Source organism: Pungitius pungitius, chromosome 1, assembly GCF_949316345.1.
Source record: "Pungitius pungitius chromosome 1, fPunPun2.1, whole genome shotgun sequence".
Classification (NCBI taxonomy): domain Eukaryota; kingdom Metazoa; phylum Chordata; class Actinopteri; order Perciformes; family Gasterosteidae; genus Pungitius; species Pungitius pungitius.
Window position 1 is genome coordinate 15,666,722 of NC_084900.1, and position 23,775 is coordinate 15,690,496.

The 23,775-nt window shown below is 46.6% G+C and overlaps 1 protein-coding gene across 4 annotated transcripts in view; it reads left to right on the forward strand.

The window, feature by feature from the left end:
- Positions 1-4,309: 4,309 nt before the first annotated feature.
- The window catches only part of tmcc1a (transmembrane and coiled-coil domain family 1a), a 31,087-nt gene continuing 11,621 nt past the window's right edge, over positions 4,310-23,775 (forward strand). The window contains exons 1-4 of one of the 4 annotated variants that reach the window (XM_037478259.2): positions 4,310-4,377; positions 5,378-5,449; positions 12,326-12,358; positions 12,912-13,838. In XM_037478259.2, the coding sequence (XP_037334156.2) occupies positions 13,158-13,838 (681 nt within the window). In that variant the 5' untranslated portion in view covers positions 4,310-4,377; positions 5,378-5,449; positions 12,326-12,358; positions 12,912-13,157. Of the gene's footprint in view, positions 4,378-5,377; positions 5,450-12,325; positions 13,839-15,444; positions 15,554-23,775 lie in introns of those variants that run through there. The other 3 variants (XM_037478260.2, XM_037478258.2, XM_037478264.2) reach the window with 3 other exon arrangements.

The following is a 23,775-nucleotide window of genomic DNA, read 5'->3' on the forward strand; positions in this document are numbered from 1 at the left end:
AAAAATCCTCTGATTCCTCAGTTTCTATTTAAGATGCTACCAATAAAACGTTGAGCTGGGGGTTTCATATTTTGCTTTTATTTCAGTGCTAAAACACGTGCAGAGACAAATTAAAATGTCCACCTTACAGGAGTCATCCCTAAGCCATCGTGCTTCGTCCTCTGGGGACCACGAAAGGCACCCGTCCCATAGTTGGTGAGATATACGTGGGCCGGTGAGGCTGAACAGACCTGTAATCGCCATGGCGACAGGTGTTTTTCCCAGGTAATCTGTGCCTCAGGACGGGGCCGGGCAGGGGCCACTGATGTGATCGAACGCACACGCGTGGGCCGTCGGACCTGAAGCTGGCGTCGGTCTGAAAGCGGCTGTGGGCCCCGCTGGCTAACCGTTCCCGTGGAATGCTGATCCCAAACAAGAAATGGCAATTAGCTCAATCAGCATGCTGATCACCGTGGAGGTGCGGAAACATCGAGGGGGGAGGCGAAAGGGTCCTGACCTTATCAAAGGCTGAGCGGCAGTGGGCCTGATCAGAATATGAAGTGAGCGTGTGGCTTGAAAAGAGAAAGATTGGGTATATAAATGCAGTATTCTTTTTTTGGGGGGGTGGGGGGGGGTCCCTGCTGCCAGTGTCAAATACAGGATAATGTGATTCAACATTTTGTCACAAACAAATTCAAATGAAATAATTAAAACAAGACATACTAGTTCCAGTTATTTCCATATTCTGAATCCTGCGTATTCCACAAAGTTTGTCGGAGTGAAAAAAGGATGCAGCGACCTGTGTGTGTGTGTGTGTGATGAAGGGCTTCGGGCCCTCAGGCCTCCCCGTGTCCGCCGCCCCACCTGCGCCCCCGGCGGGCCGGGGATCGATCCGGGCCGCCGTGCTGCGCCCTCTTCATTAGTCCCCCCCCCCTCCCGAGCCCCGCCGGAGTGGACGGTGTAATTGGCGAGGGCCGCTGAGAGGCAGCATCCTCGTCTGTGTCTCTCTCAGAGAAAAGGGCCGCTCGCACTAATCATCCTCTGCTCTACTGTGGGAGCTGCAAAAAAAACAACCCACAGCCCGTGGCGGTCGGGGGGTTATGTTGGCATTTTTATTTTGGCCGATATGGCGTATGTTTTTGTGTGTCTCTGTTTGCATCTTTTAGCTAATGGGAGCAAAGGTCTGCATCGGGTGAAAAACACGCACAAACTTTTCTGCTGAGCGTCGTCCTGTTTTCTGAAAAACAACTCTGACGCATCCATTAAGACCTTTTACAGCCGATTGATGTACACAGAAAACCCCACCTGCCCGCCATTTGTGTCTCTCCATCTAACTGGCACTAGTTTCCGAGTTACTCTGATGACTCATACGTCCAACTTTAGTCCCTCTGATTATACATTTTGATTTATAAATTGTAGCAATCCCCCTGCACGGCAACAATCACGTCCAGGGCACAGTCTAAGAGAGCCCGAATTAAACGAGCTTCACTTGGCGGCGTCGTGAGGACTGGTTTTGGGTGGAGGTCTCAGGTCGCGGAGGGTCAGGGCGACACTCGGAGGGACTAGAGGGGAGTATTGTAGAAATATTCTGTCAAGTCGTGTCTCAGGTCCGTCCTCTTCACCTGAGCAAGGAACTTATGGGACAGTAATGATTATTAAACCACCAGCGTTACCAGGGAAACAGGGCAAATTTCTTGTAAGAAACATACTGGTCATAAATGGGAATAAATGGTTTTCTTTGGCCGGCGAGGCGTCCGTGATCAGATATGAATGGAATCTGTAAGCGCTCTGACTCCCGACTATTAACCCCTCTTTGGGGGTTGTCTCTTAAGCCCTGTTTGGAGTTGCACTGGGTGCATACGAGAAGCTCACATATCCTAATGAAGGAAATGCAGCAGGATTCTTTGATTTATTTCTTTGTAGATTTAGTGAATTGTCAAATTTGCAGCAGATGCAAAGCTAATTGGGAAATAGTGGTGTTTGCCTTATACAGTATTGAGATTTTTTTGCTGTATTTGTTAATTCAACCCTCAAAGTCTTTTTTCATTGTTCACAGTCGTTGGTAGTTAGAATTTACAATGATACGAGAGGTACATGTAGAATCATCTTTAATCTATTTTTCTAAAGAATGTGGGAATTGTTTTTCTCTCTGCCACGACTGAGCTCTGGTTTAAGCATTCAAATATCACTGCCAGGTTCAGATGGCATTTTCCACCCAAGCTGGAAGTGATGCTCTGACTACGTGCACGCCACCTGTGCATGAGCACAACACACACACACACCAGATCAGACCAGGTGAGACTCTCCTTCCGTCAGGAGGTAAGATGAGATAAAACCATTTGCTGCCCACATTGTGTTTGTGTGAGTGTCTACATGTATGTGTGTGGGTGGGTGTGTGTACATCTGTGTGTGTGTGGGTGTGTGTACATGTGTGTGTGTGTGTGTGTGTAAGTGTGTGTGTGTGTGTCTGTTGTGTACTTGAGTAAGTGTGCCAAACAATTCCACCTAAATGTATTTTTTATTAAGATCATTATAAATCAAAAATAAAGGACACAGAAAAAAAGATGATATAGGGTGAAGAAGAAAAAGCACACGAGTCCACACACACACACACACACACACACACATGACGCAGACCTCTCTCACGACCCACAGCAGCTGTGTCTGTGCACATGTCGCCATCTAGCGACTATAAAATGTCAAGCTGAACGCTTCTTTTTTTAAATTTTCCTGGAGTTAACAAATCTAATTGAATGTGGCCAAACAGTACAATATGTGATCATTTGTTTATTTCCCCCAAGAAAGTATAGTTCATTCATGTCTAATTGGGATTTCAGGATTAGTATTGACGACCACATGCTGTCGGAAGTTACCGTTGTTTAGTTGGGTTTATTAGGGTCCTCGCTACGACTAGTCGGAGAGGAACATATTGTATTTCAAGGGATTAGAATGTGTCAAGAGCATGGCACCATCGCTATGCTAGCTGGAAGGCTCCTTAAGGCATGACGCAGTTTGGCTAACAAGCGCTAGCTATGTAAAGGACAGTGTTAATCTAAAGCATCCCATGTGTGACATGAAACCACATGTCTGAGATACAGACCTCTATGCACGGCCTTCCTCTCCTCCTCCTCTTCATCATTGATCTTGAGCTTGAGTGTGACAATTGCTTTTGCAACGCACACAAACATAAGCGCGCAACCATAAAAATTGAATTTCAACATATGGCGGGAGCGCCATGTTTTAATGATGGTTTTATTTCACCAGGGTTTTGTTTCATTTATATTAAAACACATCTCTTCTATTATTATTATTATTATATTTTGTTAATCAATGTTTTTGAGAGAAAGATGTATGCTTACAGGCACACCTAGAGGGCGCCCTCCACAAATTCTTACCGTGCGGCCAGTGCCCCGACGTGCAAGGAGTAGCGAGGCCCTGTCCAACGCTGCTCGCAGCTTTAATTTGTTGTGATTTTCACATTGTGTGCCTATTTTGCCAAGATGAATAAGAAATATAAAATATATGATAAAACAGGAAACAAAGGAAAACCAGGATCTATTAGACCAAAAAGGCTGAACTATGCTAAAACTCATGAAATTCACAGCGAACACAAAACTCTTTCACACAATGCATTGCTTTGTGCAGATCATGTTTATTTCCTCACTGCAACTGTTACATAATACACATAATTCTCTTTACTGTTTTCATTCCACATATTTATTTCTAAAGACACAAATGATGTCTCTAACAATAGATTACTTTCAGTTGTTCGTTGACTGACTATAATATGATTTGTCCTAATCTACTGTCAGCTCAACACCCAAACGACATGCCCACAGGACTGTTGCAGCAGGATGTTGAGTTTCTCAAGGCTATTTGTGAGATTATGGTATATAGTTCCCATTTATTAGAAAGAGGGCGCAACAAGTTTTTGCTCAAAAGAAAGATTTTGAAATTACAAATTCGATGAATTGATAGTGTTTGTTCAAACTTATGTGTTTTTTTGCTTGATAAGTGATTATTGTTATGAATATAAATGTCATTTCAGTCTGTTCAAAACATCTTCAATTTGAAAAAGTAAAGCTCTGGGTTACTTTAAGCGCTGACTTTCTAAACATCATAATGTGCCCACTTTAATTCAGCCTGTAGATGAGCCCGATTTGAGTTTTTCCCAAATATACACGGAGTCTTCTTTTCTCGTCGCATCGGTTTTTGCACGCGAGCGACGGCTCTTATCGCGACACCATCTTTAGCCACTTCCGCATTACGTTACGTTCTACGTAATGACGTCAGAAATTGGGAGGGAGAACCGACAGTTGGGCGGACGGTACTCGCAGGAGGTGGAGGTTTGCCGCTCGCCGAACGTCTGTCAGCTCCAACAGTTTGCTGTCACCGGCTGTAAGTGTCAAACATTTCAGTTTTTCTTTTACGGTTTCCCCCGGTAGTTTTACCGGCAGTTTGTGCCACTGTGTGACGTGTGTTGCGCTTCTGTGCCGCGAGGAGAAGCGGTTAAGAGTGTCGGTGTGGATTTCTCATCGTATTAGCGGCTCTGTGCAATGACACACCGACGGGGACTTGTCAACCTGAGTCCCGGGTAACTGCTACTCATCCGACCGGCTCGCGACTGTTTGTGTTTCCTTTGGCAGCTTCAGACACAATTTGCGCGACGGCTCGTCTGCGGTTATTTCATTTTATAGCGTTTAAAGTACCGCGTTATTCAATTTATCTTTCGTAACGGTCTCTATATTTTTTATCTCCCGTGACGTCATCATCGCGTTCACGTGCGGGAATTTGGCTGTAGTTATAACATATTTACATTTTTTAAATGTATTTAACATAATAGTTTAATTTAATTTAGTAGGGTATTGTTTTATTGGTATGTATGTTATAGTAGAAAGTACACATATATTTTATGCTATTTATATCTAGAAATGCATTTAGAGACTAGCTTGTTATAGACTGGTGCATTAAAGTTGGGAGTAAGGTGTGGTGCCCCCCCCCCCCCCCCGTTCTCATTCTTTAAGCTTTGCTAAAATGAATCAGTTCCCTTATGATATCAGTCAGATACCCTTCCATTGGCAATCCGCACACGTTTTAATAAAGCAGGGTTTATTTCAGTCTCAACTGGCTAATGCCATCTGATGGGCTAAATGCATTTCATGGCTCGGTAGGGATGGACATCTGCAGCTTCATTACATCTGATACCTACTAGTACGCTTCACAGAGGAGCAATTTGTTTTTATTATCCCCCTCGCCACCTATTCTCAGCGTTGTGGAGACGGACACGCTCTCACACAGAGGCGTAAAGTGGACGGCCAAAGACACTACGGTGTGCCAAGAAAGCATTTAGAGGATTACGGTTTTCCATCTCACTTTTTCTTTTCTCTTCTCCTTGTAGAGTGAGGTTGCAGGTTGTCATCTCCTCTGCAATGAAGGACTTCCACTCCAGCGTCGTGACTATGGACTGAAGGTTTGCTTTTATCTCTTTTTACTCATCCATCCAGGCAGCTCATGCCATCTGTGATTGAGGCTGGGCCGTAATTCGGTACGATGATGTATCTACTTGTCGGGATGAAATCACGCGGACACATGTGGTGGGACACAGTTATATCTAAATTGATAATAACAAGCATGTACTAACTTAAATTTCTTAGAAAAGTTTGAGCAAATCTGTTTAATCAATTAGTTTTGTAAAAGGATTACTATGTTTATGTGCATGTAGACACAGTCAGGGTATAGCGGGAAATATTTCTTTATTTTGTCTCTAGAATTTTACTTTAAATTATGTATTTGCACTAAAATACTAAGCCAGTATCTTATGTCAACTACTGAGTTCAAAAAGTATATAAGAAAATGGCTTTATTTGTTGCACTACCTGAATGAATCCTATAATATGATCATTTTCTAGAAATGAAATGAACTACATCATGAATTTAGCCACATCACACGGCCACAACTCCTGTCAATTGTTTGACATTGCACTGCAGGTACATTATATACAAGCACATGAAGAGGTTTTGTAGTGTCTAGTATGACGTGATGTGTCCCACAATCTCCAGCATATACTCTGCTAAGTGGCTGAGAGGTTGGCTGCCCCTTCAGGGCACTGCTACAGCAGCCATTCATGTCTCACTCTGGCAGTCAGACCACCATGATGACACCTCCTCCTCCTCCTCCTCCTCCTCCTCCTACTGCGCTGCCCTCACATCGTGCCTTCCCGGTCGGTATCCGAGCTGAGATACGAGAACCTTTGTACGAGCGCAGTGTTTCACGTTTATGTGTGCGCCCGCGTGCTCGCTGGTTACAAAATAGAACTCACCGCTCCCTAAAGATGGAGCTGCCGCCTCCTCTTGACTTGTGATCCGCTTCATGTAACACTTTGGCATTGTGCGTGGTGAAGATGTGCTTATCCTAGATCAGATCACAAGATTACCTCAGCTCTTGTGTGTGAGCGCTCCTGACTGCCACAGGGGCTGATTAATTGCATGTAGAGGAAGCTGCAATTTCTCACAACAACGCTGGATCGGGAGGATGAAAAGATTGTAGTTAAAGGAACTACTTATTATGTTGTTTTTACTGCCTAAGCCGATTGTTTATGAATGTATAGTGTTGGGTTAAAGTCGTCACACCTCCTTCGGGTGCTCCAATTTCACAGTTCAAAGAGGTTTGGTAAATTGGCCATGAGTTGACCTCTGGATCGTCTGTGCATGTGACCGTGATGTCACTGCGCTTGTCAGTTTGTATGGATTTGTGCGTCCAGAATGTACCAGACTTCTCTCCCAATGTGTACAGGGCTCCCCGCGTCCCTGAATAGGATGAGTGCCACAGAGACACATGGATGCTTTGTTTGGTTGCTACTGTAGCAGAATATTTGACCCCTTTAAATAATCCAATAAGTAAAGGAAACACATTGCTCTGGTTTGGCGCAGTCGCTCCCCTCTGCTGCACATCAAACACGATGGGCGACGTGGCGAGAGACGCATTCTGCAAAGACCTGAGCTGAGTTCTTGGCAGCGGCTCAGTGCCTCCGGCAGTGTTTGCGCACGGGAAGCTGGTGATGTTTAATGTCTTTGTTTCTGCCCTACAGTCTTTCTGCTCGGAAGTGTGAGGCACTGGACGCACACCGTTTCAAACAGAACAATGGAAATTGCAGGTGAAAGTGGGGTTAAAAGCACCTATCAGCTAAGTGGTAAATAGCTTTGTATCTATAAGACGCCTTTATAGCCTCAGCAAAAGTGCAAGCACGACCTTAGGTGTCAACATTTAAACGTTCACACACCGATTTCACTGGATCGCTGTCTCGGTGCAGGACACTTTGACTTGTGGCCTGGAGGAGCTGGGGCTCAAACTGCCAACCTCCTGATCAGTTTAAGACCGTCTCACTTCTGTCCGAAGCGGTGCATCATTGAGCTGAAAAAAAGCAAAACATGATATTATGGTTTGCAGTTTTTTTTTGTTGTTGTCCTTTTCTCACAGATGAGTAATGTGAAAATGTTCAGCTGGAGATTCAGTTCTGTTAAGAGTCTGCACATCACTCAGGCGGCATGGATATGGCTCTGTGTTCTCAACACTAAAACAGGATCCTGATCCTGATCCTGAACTACCTTGAGTAAAACATAACAAACCGTAACACTAACAAATGGTAGCACTTAAATTGTACTTATAATGGCACTTTTCTATAACATGTTTTGAAACTGCTTATTGGATGAAATTTGTACTTTCTTGTTACTTGTTCTTCTGAGTTTGTATCTCTATGTGGAAATGCACTTATTGTAAGTCGCTTTGGATAAAAGCGTCAGCTAAATGACATGTAATGTAACTAAAGGTCGGCTTTGGCTAAAGAGGAAGTGTCTTGTCTCAGAGAGGAAACACACTTTTTCCTTTTTCCTTTTCTCACACTCTCTCACCTCTCATCCCTCCTCCTCCAGGGTTTGTAGAATGCAGCTCAATTATATGTGTCTCTGCTGCCATCAGAGTTGTTGTCAAACTTAGATTATTGTATATATATATATATTAAAAGAAAAAATATATATAAATATACATTAACAGAAACATTAACAAGTCAGAAGCTGTCCCATCCTACTTATCGCGTAACTGTAAACAAACTGGACTCATTCTCCCCAACAGGACTGAGTCCTGCACTTCCAGAATGAAGGTTACATTCCTCTGTGAAAGCTGTGGTTTCTAGCGGCAACGAGCTGCCTGCTCCCCTCTTATCCCTTCCTGTTGGAGAGGAGGCAGGGGTCACACAGCGTCGCAAGAGTTTGCAGCCAAAAGATCAGGGTCTTTTTTATTGTAAGATGCTCACACAGGATGGTAAATCTGTATTAAAAAGCTGTGTATTAGCTTCGGGGGGAGTGCTGTAGATTTTACAGAATAGACATTGCATTACATCACCCGTTTGTTTTCATCTTCCAATATTTTGCTTTAGATTAAGTTTAAAACCCCCCTTTCAACTTGAATCCTCTCGCAAAGCGGGGGCTTGACATCCTCGACCCGCAGGCTTCGTGTTGAGTCTGATATCTCGCTCATTGTAAGCGCTTCAAGACCAGAGCCTGGATGTCCTGATCCCCGCTAACCCCTCCCCTACTGAGCCGCACAGGTCTCTGGTTACCCAAGCTCAGAGTTATTTAAACAGGTGACGATGTGGATGATTTATATCTGCACTGCGTAAAGTTGTTGTCACATGCCGAGAGCCACAGAGAGCCAGATGCCCCCACGGCCCGACGACCCGGTCGGTGTCTCTCCTGCGTTGCATCGCTCCTCACCCGCGTCCGTGGTTGTGCGCCTTTAACACAATCTCTGGTATGAGATTTCAGCCGGCGTGTAGGCGGTTTCCAGCCTGTTGACAGTTGATGATTCCCTGCCCGAGCCGGTGGAACACGAGCCACGTTGGCCACGACTCTGTTAAACAGCCTTCAGCCTAAAGTGAGTCTGCTTTTTGCCAGGATTGAAATGTTTCAGCTACGCCAATGGTTCATCTTCTTGTCCACTGGAACCCCCCCCCCCCCCCCCCCCCCCTCGTGGGAAGACATCTGTCCCACGACACATTGGAGCTGGACCAGTGTCGGTTCCATGCACATGGTGAATTATTCATCGGAACACGTCTTGTGGTGTCGAGCGCGGATGCAGAGATGTGCCTTTCAACGAGGTTTAAACGTGAAGCCGGCCTTCCGTGAGGCTCGACTTCACCGCGCTGCGTCACAGCCCTGTTTGCTGTACACGCTGAACCTGAGAGATGCTCACAGCCCTGTGCATCCATAATAGATCAACATCATAATGACTCCACTGTGGGTATGAAGTGTAATCCGCAATCTCCTTTTGTTGCTTTGTCTTTGCGTTTTCCTCCTGACCATGACTCAGACTTACTTAACACCCGATATATCACTTCTTGTTCCGTTTTTGTGGGTGTGTGTATGCATTTTGTAATAGTCTTTCACAGCGCTATGAATGGGGGAGCTGATGATGGGTGGAGTTACGGATGGTTTCCTTTTTGCCTGAGAGATGAGATCAGTTTTAGAAACATTAAGCCACTAAAGGCAGTTCTGGGTCCATATTTAAAGATTTTTGCAGTTTTCAGAGCACTTTAACACAAGTACCAACAATAGCCTTCTTGGCAGCTGAACAAGTCAACTCTTGAGGACCCGTCCGTGATGTCATTTGGAAAAGGTGTGTTTGTGTGTGTGAGTGTGAGTAAATGATCGCGTGTGTTCTGGTTTGTCCTGTTCCTGGAAAGCTGACGGCGCCTGCAGCGGGGCCTCCCTGTGGGTTTCAAATTGCACAATAGGGCCTTGTGGCCGCCTCTTTCGTGGAACTACCTGCCATTCACCTCCTCATTCCGACGCACTCTGTGCCGACCGCCCTGGCTGAACCCGACACGGCCGGGCGCCGCGCGCCGCGAACGTGGCCACGCCTTTCGATCTGCGTTGCCCCTCTATCTCTCTTCTCACGCTTTCTCTCTGTGCCTGTCTCGTACAAAGAGTTGTGTCTCTTATCGCACTCTTTGCAGTGCGCTGAAGTCATCTCCTGCACTGTCAGAGCTGACACAACCGTGCTATCCTCTGCCCCCCTCCACGCACACAGACACACAGATGAATACAATAACGATTGTTGCTGCTTCCTGCCCGTGCTGTCATTACGCAGCTGCTGAATGAGATACGGTCCGGTTTCCATCGGCCAAAGACAGCTCACACAAACACACCTCAATGTCTATACATATACATAGATACCCACAGAAAATTCTGTCAGATAAAAAACACACACACACACACACACACAATAACCTCGCTGCCAGAACTCTCTGGCCTAATTCCCCTGGTATTGATGTGTGTCTGTCAGTGAAAGAGGCGCAGCACAAAGAGCAGCGATGGGCCTGTGTGTGGCTCAAAGGGAACAAAGGCCGCTCTATTCCCTCTGGAAGCACAGCATGGGCTTGTGTGAGCTACGGCCATATTTTGAGATAAACTACTGTATTGTGAGCAATGAGCAACAACATGGATGCTCCGGTGTCAAAGAGCACGGGCCAGATTGACCCCCTCACTGGTGTTGGTCAGGGCCCAGATGTCTAACTTTTATTCATGTCAAGGGTAGAATGTAAATGAATGAGTCAAAATCCAGGATAGTGATCCGGTTACTCTGCACATATTGGACTCGGATGTACTGTGACTAAGGCGGGAGTTTGCGTGAAACACATAAATGATCTCACGTTATGCCAGGCTGCACACCACGTGCTTCATCACTTAACTATTTGAGCTGTCACTCTCACCATGTAATCTCCTTTTTAAATAATCACCTATGATTGTTGTCTTTGTTCAATAATGCTAATGGATGCTGTCCTAGAACCCTTCTGTGCCGCTTCTTAATCAATACAACCTTTCTGTCTGAATGAAGCTGCTCTATTCAAAGGGCTGAAGGGAACATTTACACAGAGCTGTGATGTTGTTTGTTATTAAACACTTGAATTTTGGGTTAGAGTTGCCCTCATGTGTACGCTACATTGCAGCCTCCCAAAGGGTTTTGGGTTGTTGGAATGGGATTTAAAAAAAACAACTCTTCAGATCAGAATTAGTCGGTCAAAGGTCAAGGTCGCTCTCACCACACGTCCGTCTCGTGTGTTCATGGGGACGCCATCGGTGAACTACTTCATATTGGGCGCAAACCCGGACTCAAGGATGAAGTTATTCAAGTTCAAACGTCACCTCACTAATCCATAACTCAAGAATCTAGTCCCGTAACATTTTTGGCAGCCACGGACGTGCAACATAATGAAGCGGTAATTCTAGTCCGTCCCGCCTGACGGTGCTGAGCTCTCACCATCTCGCCAAAGACAAAGACCTCCTGCACCGGATGGCAGCACGCTGAATGGAATGAGGCACAGAGCTAAGGACAAGGACGTATGTTTTATGTGTATTTATACAAGCACGTGCATAACGGAGACACCACCAAAAAAAGGGCCCTTGTCCATGTGGTCGTGTGCAATTCACCTTTGACAATATTGTGCCGTTTGTGGGAAAGATGCTGACTCACTAATGCTGATCAGTGTCTCCGATGGACCGGGCTTAAATACACCACAGTACATCCTCACACCCGCATCCCTCTGGGGTTGATCTGAGGAGCTGAGGGAGACCCTCCCCAACAGGATCCTCAAATATCCCGCTTTTGTTTAATTTGCCTGCAGCAAACACAGTTAAGAATTTTTAAAAGTCTTGATTACTCAAAATGTAAGTAATTGGGCTTGAATACGGAAGAAGAGCAGTCTTTGGGCAGAAGGGGACGGCCGTCATTCAGAGATCACTTTGTTGAGGCAGAAGAACGTTTGCTTGCTTGAATTAAACAGCGACGCGGAACCTCTCACCCAAACACAAACGTACTCGGCGACTCTTACAATAAACCGTTGTCCTCTAAAAGCATTCCAAAAGAGGATTTAGTTTGGATATAAAACTGTAGGCAATCAAGAAACCCTCCAATCCAGCGCTGGGATCATCCCGTGGAGGAAGGAGGGGATTTACAAACACAGAGGGACAGGATTAACTAAGGTTTACCCCCCCCCAAAACAACAGCGCAGATCCCAGCGTAATTAATTACTCCTCACTGCCACTGCCAGAAAGTGCCACTAAGTGTGAGGGTGCACGCTCCATCGAGTATCCTTGATTATGTAACTGACTCATCCTTCTATGCGCCTACGGCAAGTTCATGTATATCGCAGTCTTTGGTCAGCTTTGATCCTTTCAGGTGTCCACTCTGGACGCCGGATGGTTTTGCGTGTCTTGAGGTCAGTGAGGATTGAAGTTTTGCATCTTAAGTGACTCTTCTTTCTTTGGTTCCCGTCCATCCTCTCTCCTCTCAGGTAATCCAGAGTGACTCACGTTGACAGCTGATGGTAAGTGTTTATTTATTTTTTTCTTCTCCTGACGTGAGTCATTATTTCTCAGCATTCCTTCACTCCACCTCCGCCTCTCGTGCCTTTCTGACTCCCTCCCTCTCCAGGCTGTTGTTTATTTTACCCCGCATGTACCTGCTTACTTTTCATTTGTGCTGCGTTTTGTGATCCTTGAGGGAACCTGGATCCAACTTGTTTTCCTTTTATCGCTTTGTATTTGCTCGTGAAACATTGGCCTCTTTGAAAGTGGAATGATTCAAGGACCAAGGCAGCCTGTCTGATACAGTGTTCATATTATTCTTGAAATCTGCCCACATTATTTCCCACGCAAAAAAAAAATACGTTTAAAATGTTTTCAAGGACCCCGCCCCTATTTTGCACACAGATTTTGGTGCAGAGAGGCAGATGATTGCTGTTCAGCCGGCAGTCTGTTTAGTATGCATTCCGACGTTTTCAACCATTTAATTTAAATTTCAAAGATGCAAATGTCACAAGTGGAAGGGAAAATGAGTGTCCCGCCTCTCATAATCCATCTCCTCTCTCTGTCTGCTAGACCAGCAGGGCGACTCGTTCCTGCATAGAAGCTGCATGCTCCCAATGTGGATCCATCCCTCTGAGCCGATCCAACCCTCCACCAGACCCCCACCTCCACATCCACCTCCACTGTCTCTACTGTACTCTGCTGTGTTCCCTAGTCTTCTGTACCTTGGTCATTGTCCCAGTCTGACTGCGCATGTCTTGCTGATAGAGAGGGACGTGTTTGCTGACCGTTTAATAGGACAATTCTTCCCCGCTATTCATGCAAGGTCAGCGGGGCCACGTGCAGCAGGGCGATGACACTCAAAGGGGGCCAGAGGGGGCGGGCCCCAGTTCAGGTCCTGGAACTGCGGGAGAAGCAAGGGGCTCACAGGGTCCGGGCTTGAAAAGGGCCTCATCCCAGTCAGAGCCCCCCTCCTTCAGTAAGATGAGCCAGAACGCCAGGGAGAGCGTTGGGGTTCTTGGACAGGGACTGAAACAACTGTTCCAGCAGCAGCGTAAACGCCTCTCCTTCTCTCGCTCCGCCATCCCCCCCTCCTCGTCTTCCTCCTCCTCGTCCTCCTCTGTCGTGTCGGCAGGTGGCGCCTTCCCCGCTGCCCCCGAGGATGCCTCGGGGCGCCCCTGCCCTGAATGTGACCACCTCTCTGCTCCTGTGGTTCCCTCTGCAGCTGGCCGGGGCTCCGGCGCCGCGGGCACCATGAGGCGCGGGACGAGCCTGCAGAGCCGGCGCAGCAAAGGGTCCGGGAGCGGAGACCGCGACCCTCTCCTGAGGGGCAGCCCCCAGGCCCCGCACCGCCGCCACACCCACGACCCGCAGCAGCACACCAGCCGGCCACGCTCCTCCTCCACCAGCGACACCAGGCCCAGCAGCCCCAAGCCCGGATACACCGGAGGCGATGTGGTGCTGTCGTCCGGGTACCAGTCCACGGAGGAGACGGACAGGGTAAGAAATGGCAGCCAGGAGTCATCCTCAAATTGGCAGTGACTGGCATTACTTTTGAATGATTTGGTTTGAGGTTTACAGTAAATGCTGCCATGCACATTCATTCGGGGCTTTCCAAGTCCTTCCCTTTGAATGGCTGCTTGCATAATAATCTATGAGTTACTTGTGAAGTGTGTTGGAAACACATTTGATTTCCATGAAACTGGTTTAGGAAACGCTCCGCCCTTTTTGTACGGCCACAGTGCGTTTAATCCAGGGAATATATAGTAGTTTACTGGGTTACTATTGGTTCATTAGAACAAGGCTTCAGTTGGTCCTGTCTGCCACCAGATGTCACTCTCAGATCAGCTAACCGGCTGTGAGCTCGGTTCACGCTGAGGTTGTGTTTGCGTTGTGAGCTCGCCATGGCTGCGGGGCAGACGGATCTTTTGGGTTGATGAACTGTGCCGAGACGAGGACTCTGCATCAGGGTTTCACAGATGGAGTGATGACTTCAGCCAAGACCAGCAGGGGTTGATGTCAATATCCCTGACGGGTTCAATCTGTGGGCTACATTTAGAATACACCTTTTCCCCTTGTCTTCATTTGCAAAAATAGTTTATCGTCTGGTGGTAAAGCAGCGACCTCGCCTGGGGACATCAGGGGCGTTGCTACTACCCAGGACACTGTGCTCTGTGTGATGGCCGACCGCCAACCATCACAACGCACCTGGCCGCCCTCTAGCTTAACGCGGAGGCCCCGTCTCCGCCCTTCAACCCAGCAATATCATTCAGGTCGCCCCAGCTGTCGCTGTGGTTACCCCCCAAAACTTGTGGCAAGTGGGTTGCCATGGTAACAGCGCGTTTGACCTTGGAGGTGTGTGTGTGTGTGTGAGAGACATCTTTCTGTGAGCAGAGGTCAAGGGTTGTATGTCTTGTCATAATGCGTCCGTGTGTATCAGGAAGGATGCTTCGTCCCTTTCTTTTTTCTCTTTTTCCCCTTTATGTCGTCCCGTTGTCTTTCTTCCTCTCTCTCTCTCTCTCTCTCCCTTTCCTTCCCCGTCCCCCTCCCTGTGTCCCTGGAGAGGGTTAGTTAGTATAGACTGTCAGCTGGTCCCTCCTCCTCCCCCTCCCCCCCTTCTTGCCCCACCCTTCAGCTCCGCGACAGGAAGCAGGAGGCAACCTTGCCTCGTCCTAGATGAGTGAGAGCCGAGTGTGGTGCATGTTGTGTGACAGGGGATGTGGAGGGCTGTGTGTGTACAGTGTGTGTCCGTGTTTGTGTGTGTGTGTGTGTGTGTGTGTGCGCTGTAAATCCTTTGACAGCCATGTGGTGTAAGGATCTCGTGTCTGGGAGAGACGCAGCTCAGGGGATCACTCTGAATATGAGTGGAGGGCAACACAGCTGAGCTGTCTCTGTTTGCTCTCCCTCTCTTTTTCCTCATCTTCTTCTCACTCTCCTCACTCACTCGTGTTTGCATATCAGAAAGTGGGGTGGACTAGTAGAAGCGTGTGTGCTCATGGCTGTTTAGAGGGTACTGTGTGTACCTTCTGTATGTATGTATATGTGTGTGTGTGTGTGTGTGTTGGGGGGGGGGGGGGGGGGGTGAATGTGGACTCTACAGTGTTTGGCGTTTTGTTCTCTGAAGAGATATCAGTATAGGGGTCTGAAACTGAGGTTCCAGCTGTGAGGAAATCAGGATGGTGCAGCGCTTCAACCTTCGTAGGCAGTACTCCAAGGTAAGCTTAAAACACACAGGCTCGTGGCCATCAGAACCATGCCCGTGTCCTCCCATCTCCACGCCTACATGCACACTTGCATTGTTTTTTTATTTCCAGCTTTTTGGTTTTGTGTGTAAAGTTGGTGATTTTGGCTTTGTTAAAAAATGTTTAAAGGTTGACTCTCAGATGGCGAACCAATAGACACCCGTCAATCAGCCGGTTAGCCTGGGGGAGAAAGCATGCACGGTTCTTGCATGTCACCTTTTTGTTTTGGAGTTTCTACTCACTTTTAGGTAGTTGGATCCATACAGCAACTCGGCGTACTTTACCTCTTGTTAAACAGTAACTCGTGTCACAGCAGCGGCGGGGGTCGCTCAGAGCCGTCGCCATGGGATGTAACTATTGGTAAATATTAAGTTGGGTTGTTGCTGATTGGAAAGAGTTTATGACTCGGTTTATGGCTCTGTGAGTGTGATGTGTTTATCCCCCCGGTGCTGTTAAAGAGAGGAGAGGGGCTGTATTAAAACGCAGCATTAGGTCTGTTTAGAGCCCGCCGCTCTACAGCTGGCGCTCAGCCTGTGGGATTAATTACAATTAGCTGCATAATCAATTGATAGACTCCTCGCAAGCTCAGTAGCAACGTGCACGTGAAGCGATTCGGGGGTCGAAATCTCGCCTTCAGACTGGAAGGGCCGATGCCAGACTGACTCGTCTGGTCTTTCCTCTCGTCTGGGAGACATGTAGAGTAAAAAGCAATGGAGCAAGTGAACGGCTGCAAGGTGCCAAATGTTTTGTGTCAGAGGAGACTGCAGAAGGGCCAAGGAGGAAGCTCCAGTGGGATCGGAGCTGCAGAGAGATGAAACAGAAGCTGAAGCTCGAGGCTAGTACGTTTTTGTGTGTGTGAGACTGAAACGTCCTTCTCCAGGGGCCGTCTGCAGAGGTTGATCTGCTTCATCTGCTTTCATCTGCCACCATATTGTGGTTTCCATGTCGACGTTGCCTGCCGCCTTTCCTCACCATTTTAAAACAAAATGCCCGAACATGCAGTCCATGTGTCACAAAACTGTATGAAACATGTTCTCAGCAAAGTGGGGTTGGACATTCAATGCGTCAAAATGAAAATCTGAAGAACATGGAAGCATCGTTTGTTTAAGATCTCTTTGGCCTCCCACACACAAATTAAGGCGAGCACTGCCGGGTTTAACATTAAACAAGTTGATTTAATAAAATCAGATTTACATTTTTTTTAAATGATTTACTATTTAGTCATGAAATTAAAATCTATTGAAAACTTCAATGGAAGATTTGAATGTACAAAGCAGTGTAACTATCTTTCGCTCTAATGAGTCCCATCGAAGCCCTCTGCTCAGACCTGTGTCAACAAACAACACCGTTTCAAATTGACTTTCCACGGCGATGATGAAGCATGTGCTCTTCAGTCCACACTGGATGTGATGTCACCGCACTGCTGTGTTTGCCAGGTACCGCCCCGGGGAAAATAGTTTTTCCGGCGGTGTGTGTGTGTCACTGTTGTCGGCACACCAAGTCTGAGGCCTTATTGTGCCGTTTGTCTCTGATGAGGAAGTAGCGCAAAGCCGCTAATGGTTTTGGCTTGTGGTCTCGTAGGGAGGTGTCAAATAAGTGTTCTTGTCAAATGTGTGTGTTTGTTTCTTCTGTACACCCCCCCTCCCCCTCCCCCTGCCTCCGCCGTCTCAGCTTCCCTTTGGTTTTTCTCCCTCACTGTCTCGTCTTTGTTTGTCTGAGATGAGTGATTGAAGACAAACAAAATACTTCTTTCCTAAGCGTAAATATGGCCTTGCCTTTGGTCAGAAAGTATGTGCGTGTGTGTGTGTGTGTGTGTGTGTGTGTGTGTGTGTGTGTGTGTGTGTGTGTGTGTGTGTGTGTGTGTGTGTGTGTGTGTGTGTGTGTGTCTAACAGACAGTCATTGATCAGAAGAACAAACAGCGTTATCGACTGTGAATCAAACACAATGGATCTTCTGTTCTGTCGGGCTCCCTTCTCTCTCCTTACTTACACACAGTGTGTGTGTGTACTTAATATTCAAGGAGCAACACAGATGTGCAGTTGTAAAACATTTACTTCAAGAAAAAAACAGGACAAATAACCAAACAGCAGCACATTTCTGAAAGGCAACATGAAACAACTTCGGCCACACGTACTGCTCCTTTATTGTAAAATGAGTTAACTGTGGTTCGCTGTGGGTACTTATACCTTTGGGAAATATCAGCTTCTTTGTGGAGTCATGAGTTGAATAATAATCAAACAGAGCTCATTGTTGAGCTGCAAATGTATTTGAAATATTGTAAAACTAGATATTGATTGTTTTTTCTCCTTAATTGTCTTTTTTTTAACAACATTTTTCTGTTGTGCTAATTAAAGTATTGATAGGGAACTGAATTTCTAAGTAGTTTTGGTTCAGTATTGATTAAATATCATTGATAGCATCCCTAGTGAAAATTGTGAGTGTAAACTCAGTAACAAAAAGAGAGGGGGTTGTTCCTGTGAGATTTGTATTGAGTCATTTCACTGCACTTTTTGTAGACGTCTTGTAGAAGTTCCTCTGTGATTATTACTTAGTCGTTCCAGACAGCTTCCCTCTACATTTTACATTAAGTGTCCCAACCAAAGGTCCACGTTAAAAGAGCAGATTGTTCCATTCCATTTTAAGAACGTTCTTATTCATCCCGAAGCCATTGAGCTTCCTGAGGAGGTGCCACCTCCACACAGGTGCGTTTGATATGAGTTCCGTTGTAAGTATTTGAGACAAAAAAACTAGGAATCAAATCTGGACTAATGTTGACGGGATGCAACCGTTTCTCTCTCTCTCTCTCTCTCTCTCTCTCTCTCTCTCTCTCTCTCATCTGTGTCCAATGCTTAGACGTGGAGCCGCTTGCCCGTCTCCATGGTAACAGGGTGATGTTCAAAGGGGGCCATAGCGGCTTTACCCGGCGGAACTCCCAGGTTCACCGTCTGATCTCGAGGCCCTTTGCGGTGGAACAAAAAGCTATCGCAGCTCGGGGAGGAAGGCGACTTCTACATTGAGACTCCTGTGCAATCTGCCAGAATGTCTTCCTGCTTTCTCCTTGAGTAGAGTTTTTTCTCAGCATAATTGAGCTTTTCTTTGGTTTGAGAAGCCGTGTTAAAACGGCACCCTATTGCTTAGATCTCAGTGCTGTTCTCTGTTCCACTTTACACACACACGTTTAGTTGTTTGAGTTATTTAGGAATAGAGAAGCGCGCGGCAGCGTCGGTGAATTGAAAAGCGCGAGCTGGAAAGTTGACGAACCCGCGACGGGACTCCGCTTCAAAGAGAGTGAACAACGCAGAGTTAATACGTGCATTTCAGAATGTTTTGTTTGCACCGTGTACAATCCCAACGAGCAGCCTTGAATCAGAAGCGTCTATCCGTGCGCGTGTGTGTGAGCGCCTCACGTGAGTGTGTGTTAGAACTGCCCCCCCCAACTGTTCGGGCTCCCTTTGAAGCGGAGCACAAGCCTCTTTAATTAGGCTGCTGAATATTCATATGTGATTCTACATTTAGGCCAACGCCCTCATCCGGTGCCGGTCGCTCGTAGCACATTTGAGCTCCTACACACACACACACACACACACACACACCACGGCTGACCCATAGAAACATCATTTGTGGGTGAAACAATTAAGGCGAGTGTGACGTTGTGAAAAGAAGAATCCAAACGTGTGTGTCCTGCCTGCTATAGACAGACAGATGTCTGGACTAGTGGTCAAGTTCAATTTTCAAGGGCATTTAAATGTTTAAATATATAAGTCTGAGGTTTCTTTCACGTTTCAGTAAGATTCATTTTCATAGAACAAAAACAGCTGATTGGCTTCTTTTGTTGTGAATAACTAATAATAATATATAACTAATAACTAATATACAACTAACCGTTGTAACAACATTCTACTTTAAGTCGTTATAAAAATACTTACAATGCACTTGCATCCTGAATGAGAATTTGTCTAGTTTGATGTGTGTGCATGACTTCATGTAATGGAAGTGTGCATGTCAGCAGTGAGTCACTGTCGGTCATCCTTTGTGTATTTATTTTTGGCCTGCAGCTGGTCTTCCTCTTTGTGTGTGTGTGTGTGTGTGTGTGTGTGTGTGTGTGTGTGTGTGTGTGTGTGTGTGTGTGTGTGTGTGTGTGTGTGTGTGTGTGTGTGTGTGTGTGTGTGTGTGTGTGTGTGTGTGTGTGTGTGTGTGTGTGTGTGTGAGATAAAGAAGACATTAGTGTGCACATGCATGGATGCTGTTTTCTCAGCCGTTGCATATGGCCACATACTTGGCCTGTCAGTGGGTCACTGAGGATGTCCGGGTCACCCTCGACCCACACGCCTGTTCCTCTGACGGGTCATTTGTGCCACCTTCATCGCTCGCTGTGATCCAGGCCGCCGGGCGCTTCAAGCCTCGAAAATGGGCTTGTCGACTCTGGTCGTCCAGGTGCACCACTGTGGACCTTAGAGAGAAAATGCTGTTTGGTGTCCTCCTCTTTACTCCGAGAGGTCAGCGGATTGTTTTCAAAGGGAAATTGCTCATAGTCTGAGGGAGAGCAAAGATCCACATCCCGGCCACTCCCTGTCCGGGCTGCAGCCTCTGTGTGATTCTGATGAATTATGGATGAGGCTATAGATCGCTGAGCTCAGCTCTGCTCCACTGACCCACTTAGAACACACATGCACACACAGACACACACACACACGCACAATTAAAATCTGATCAGAACCTCTTGAGATGTCCAAGTCTGTCACCCAGCAGAAATCCTAGGAATCTTCCTATCAGAAAGACTCACAAATAACCTCCAGGCCACTGGGATAACATTGGCATTGTGTTATTTCAGCTGGTTGTAAATGTTACATCTGAAACAAAAAAGCATCACTAGTTGTCATTTTTTGCATGCTGGACACACATTGAAAATGTGTCATTTTCCTTCACATCATGTTTTTATTATCTTCTGCCTTGTGGCCTCACTCCTCCCCTGTCCCCCCTTCCTCACCTGTTCCCGGGACTGTTACCGCCGCATCTACATGAAGGGCTGCATGGCCCTCAGTAGGAATGATAAGGAAGGAATGCAATAACAGAGTTATTGACAGGAAATGTGCAGTCAAAGACAGGCCAGGAGCATTCAGCTGGCCACACAAAACGTCCATGTTACATGCTGCAGCTCCCCCTTGTGGATTAAAGCTGTAGTTGGTTGTAGTACTCGTAGTACTCATTTAGTCTAACAGAGGGAAGTCCTGTGGACCTTGTGAGGGTTTTGTGGATGGATGAAATCAAATATACTCTATATCTACATTGGAGACTTGGATGTTTAGCATTTATAAAAATGTGTTTTCGGTGGCCTTAAAGCGTCCCGTTGGAGTTCCACTCAGTGTCCTAAAAGGGGGATGGTGGAACATCTCCCTTCTGAGCTGTCTGGTTAGGATATGACACATCTATTACTCTGGGAGCTCTGATCTCGACTGAACATCGTGAGCTCAGAAGTTTCAGAAGAGGTGTGTCGCATTGTGAGATCATCTTAATGGGAAAAGCCTCTAAGGTTTTTTTTTTAGGTAACAGCTGTCATGTGCTGACGAGCGTTTTCATATTAGTGGCATGACGATCCTCATTATCCTCCCCCTCAAAACGGCACCGAGACCCCCGGCCATTCAATAAGTCTGCTCCAAAGGGGGGGGGTCAACGTGGGGCCACAGTGAGTCCGTGCTCCGGGGTTTGGGTTTGAGGAAAACAAGAATACTGAGAAGGGGCCAGATCAAATAATCTTTGCACTGTTTGTTCTAGATTCCTCATCTTCCTGCTCATGAATAGGTTGACTGCGTGTTTGGGTCTGGGTACTGCCCCATGGTACTCTGGGTATTGTACAGCATCCAGCCAGATAAACTTGCACATTTTGGGCAGTGTGCCCTGTCTGTTTCCACGTTGCATAACCAGAAGCAGCTCCAACAAATACCAACCGCTAACACCAATGGACAAACATCGTCTCTGCCCACGTACCCATTGTTTTCCTTCACACACACACACACACATCCCGTGGCTCACCCTGTTGGTCCCACGCTGCCTCTTGAGCGTCACCATCGCTGCTGATTCGTAGACCGACGTGCTGCTGTAACTGCGATGGTACTTCATTCGTTGTCAAAGATTCAAACCTTCCTACTCTGAAACATGAACCTGGATCAGCTGTGTGGTTTTGACACAGACGTGATTAGCATGAGAGACCTTTGTTTTACACGTGTCCCCTCCAGGCTCCCCTACTGCTTTGGGTTGTTGTTGTTGTTGACGTTTGCTTGTTTGTACTTCCTGCCTGGCTCTTGCAGATGCCAGTGTTGGACTTGGCCACAAGGATGTTTCACGCTCTCCGACCTCGCCAGCCATGAAGGCCTCTGTGTGTAAAGGGCCCAGTGGTTTATGTAACTGCTAATAGAGCTCAGACGAGGGAGGGCGGGACAGGGAGCTTCTTTTTACGGGTCCCGTATTGAGCCCTTGAGTCATGGTTGTCTCCCCTCTCTGAGGCTTGAATTATCCCCCTTTCCGTACTGACAAAGCTCTCGCTCTTATGCTTTTTTACGTAACCTCTCACGTCCCCCCCGCACCCCCCCCCCCCCCCCCCACCGAAACCCTTCACACATTTTTGGTCCCACGGAGGGGGCCGGGCCCTTGGTTTGGTTGATCTACCTGGATGAATAATGGGACAATAAATCCTCACACAGAGCTGTGGCAATGGCTGTCATTTGTGTTACTCAATTCTCAGATTCCAGTCCAGTTACATCTCTCTGTCTTCTGGATTCTTGGAGAACCTTTTGGCAGCGTGGCCTCCGGCTGCTCGCTGCTCGGCTCCTTCCTGCAAATGGCGACCAGTTTTGCGTGTTATGTATTATTATGTGGCCTTCAGGTGTGAGCTCATCTGGCTCCCTTTTGTAACTTCCACAGTTACAAAAGGGAGGCAGCCGTGTCTCCGGGGTGGGGAGGCCTGGATGCAGCTTGATATTGTTGTCGCCACGTTTTGGTAACTGTGAATCTTGTTTAGAAAGTATGAATTGGAAATAAATGACTTATAAATTGCATCCATACCAAGCAACTTCCTAGAATATTGAGGTTTAATAAGTTAATTAAACCAACCGTAGCCTCCTAAGTTCGATGTGTCTCGTTAACATGTTGTGATGCCACACTGGTTTACCGGCGCTTCTTTGCATGATGATCATATACGTGTTGTGTTCATTGCCAGAGGAGCATCAGAACTACAGATCACATGATACTGCTGGAGCCTAAAGTCCTTCTGCCGGGTGTGTCGTGTAACTAGATAAGACCTCCAGCTCTGGATTGGTCCCCTTAACTCAAGAGTAGAACCCACGTGTGAGTGAGAAAGGTCTCATACACATTTAGTTAAATGCCACAAAAGAGCCCATAGTTTTGTTTTTTTACTGAAGCACATTCATCTATTAAATCCTGGAAATGTAACTCTAGGTCACAGGTTGTTGGAGCTGGGAAGCAATTCTAATATATATATATATATATATATATATATATATAAAATAGAAAAGGGGAAATGTAATGTATTATTGATACGTTGTCTTTAGTGTGTAATTGACTGATGTTCGTTGTGATTAAATGAGCCAACCAACTGCGCACTCCCCCCCCTTCCCGGTCATTATGACATACTACCAGTGAGTGAAGACGTCCCCAGTCTCCCTGGAAAGGTATTCGTGGACGGACAGGAGCTGCTGGGGGCCATGTGCCCCCTCCCCCCTCCTAAGGGGCCTTCAGGGCTCAGGCTGGAATGAGAGCAACGCAACACATTCCTGTCCTAAAGGAACGTGTCACTTTGAGGATCCGGTCGGGGTTTCCCCTCAGAGGCGAATGCTGAAGAAGAGCCCCCCCCCCCTCCTCCCGACCCGTGTGACTAATTAAAGTCCGTTATGATGTGTGATGCTGATCTCCTGTTCAAACTGGAGAGACTGTGAGTCAGTGTTTAAGTGGTGATATACTCATCACTTCACAAAGAACACCACACTAACTCATTCTTACACAATATTTAGATATTGCTAAATACTTACTCTTCCTAACTGTAACTCACTAAATGATCTTGCTTCAACTGACAGAATTACTGCTAAAACCAATGCTGTTATTATTGGAAAAGCGTTATAAATATATCCACAAAATATTTAAAACTAAATAAAATAATAACATGAAATCAATAGCAGCAAAT